Source organism: Notothenia coriiceps, unplaced genomic scaffold, assembly GCF_000735185.1.
Source record: "Notothenia coriiceps isolate Sejong01 unplaced genomic scaffold, NC01 NC01_scaffold00013502, whole genome shotgun sequence".
In the NCBI taxonomy this organism is placed as follows: Eukaryota; Metazoa; Chordata; class Actinopteri; order Perciformes; family Nototheniidae; genus Notothenia; species Notothenia coriiceps.
Window position 1 is genome coordinate 3,693 of NW_011346203.1, and position 2,155 is coordinate 5,847.

Genomic DNA, 2,155 nt, shown 5'->3' on the forward strand with positions numbered 1-2,155 from the left:
CCATTAGCCAATCAGCAACCCAAGGTAACCCCTCCCCCCCCCCTTATCACCTGAATCTCCTCCTAGAGCACCATTGAGTTCTTTGTAACCAAATGTCTCTCAGAGGGGCGTGGGGAGGGGCTCCTTATTTTCATCTAAAGTAACAGAGAATCAGCACTTTGGAAACAGGGCTGAAACAGAGGGGATTATGGGTAATGCTGCAATGATCTGTTTGGTGTTTCAGCCAATCAGAGACAGGCTCTGTATATATCTGAGACCTGTGATATATTGGTGAAAAACAGTATAATGGGGACCTTTAACTCCAAAGTGATTGAAATATAATATCCGTGTGTCTCGCAGAGCTGCCAGAAGACTGCAGAGGTCGCTGGGAGAGCTTCGTGGACCAGACCCTGAGAGAAACCAACAGGAGGAACACGGTGGAGCTGGTGAGGTTTCACCCATCATCAATCAGCTCCTTGTGCACCATTTTTTAACTTCCTCTTATTTCCTCTCCTCCAGTTTACACCCACTGTGTTCAGAGCAGCCAGTTAATCAGGACCGCAGCGAGCAGCCGTTACCAGCTTCTCAAATGTGTCTTGAAATAAATATAAGAATGTATACAACAGAAGAAGTCAGAAGTGTTATTTAAATGGATTGACAACAACAGGGTAGGAAGATCACAATACAAGAGATGTGTTAGTTCATACCACGGTCCAAAGGGTTAGGGTTTTTTTAAATGTTAAACAATACATTCAGAGTACTTCAGTATACACTCCTTTTAATAGTTTTTGCATACATGATTTGTTAGCAAGTAAACAAGGTAATAATTCCCTGTGTATTGATCACATTTGAACACATCATGGTAACTTTGCAGTCATTTTCCTTTGCCCATTAAACCCATGATAAAGTACCCCGGTTAGCGTTAGCTGTTAGCTCTGTTTTCTCGTAGCTAAGCTCAAGCTCTCCTCCTGATGTAATGTTAGCGTTATCAGGGGAAATTAGTTTTTTTTGGCATTGATGCGTCACTAGTATGTTGACCCAAACACATCAATAGGCGCTTTCACACCAAGTACTTTTCCGTACTTAGTACCCCCATGGAACTAAAGAGCAGATCGCGTTCACACCGGAATAAGTTCCCTGAGGGAAGATTACGCATATGAAGCCGCTGACGTCACTTCTTCTTCTTCTTCTGCTTTGGGTTTACTGGCAGGCCGCAACCAACTTCACGGCGTGTACTGCCACCCGAAGTCCCCGGCCGGAAGTCCCCGTAGTTGGGGACTGGCTTCCGAGTAAATCGCCAGAACGCCGACACCTCCTCATCTTCACCGCTCCCATGTTTCTTTTTTGTCGCCATAAGTTAGTCTCTCTGCGTTTCTGCACTGGGCTAATGCTAATAATGCTAATGCGAGGATAATAAAATGGCGGCTTCACAAAACTTTTTTGGAGTTTTAAGGGAAGTGGTTTGCATTCCACCCAGCCAATCAGAAATAGGAACCTTTTTCTCCCACGAAAGTCCCTGCTCTATAGCAGGGACTGAAAAGGGGGTAAAAATGGTTCTGATTAACTAATTTAGTTCAGGGGGCTTTTTGGTGTGAACGCAAATATATCTGAGTTCTGATGAACTATTGTGGGAAAAGTACTCCGGTGTGAACGCGCCAAATGTGCTGATTCAGGCTGCAAACGGTTTATCACCCTCACATGCGCGTGCCCACTAGTTGCTTCCTTTACTGGAATTATACCTGGGGCGGCAAGTGGGGAATCTACACAGTTAACATTATGAAGAAGTGTGGAATTGTGGAGACCAAGACTCTTAGCCTGGGATATATGCAATCATTTTTATTAGTATATCTCAACACATTTGAGAGGGAGGCGGGATTCGCCCTCGCGTCCTGGGTGGAGAAAGACATCTCCTTCGCCGGGACACTTCCTCCCACCGCCCGTCAACTCCGGGAGGACGGTGCACCCCACCCTGAAGCCCTCTTCTTTTTCCCGTCGGGATCTAACAGGCTGTCCCCGCGGGTGCTGGTATTGAGCCTGCCCGCGGGACCTGCCGAGGAGGCAGAAGAGGCAACAGGAGCCGTGGGCGTCTCCTGGTCACAAAGCAGTGGGGGCAGAGGCTTTCTCCCCTCCGCCCAACCTGCTACCTGTGGGAGCAGATGGGCCGCCAGGCTCTCAT

At 47.4% G+C, this 2,155-nt stretch overlaps 1 protein-coding gene across 1 annotated transcript in view; it reads left to right on the forward strand.

Annotated features, from left to right (window-relative positions):
* LOC104947956 (serine/threonine-protein phosphatase 6 regulatory subunit 2-like) overlaps positions 1–535 on the forward strand; it is a gene marked incomplete at its 5' end in the record, with an annotated part of 3,706 nt that extends 3,171 nt beyond the window's left edge. The window contains one exon of the mRNA XM_010774082.1: positions 340–535. Within this exon, the coding sequence (XP_010772384.1) occupies positions 340–473 (134 nt within the window). The remainder of the gene's footprint in view (positions 1–339) is intronic.
* Positions 536–2,155: the final 1,620 nt, after the last annotated feature.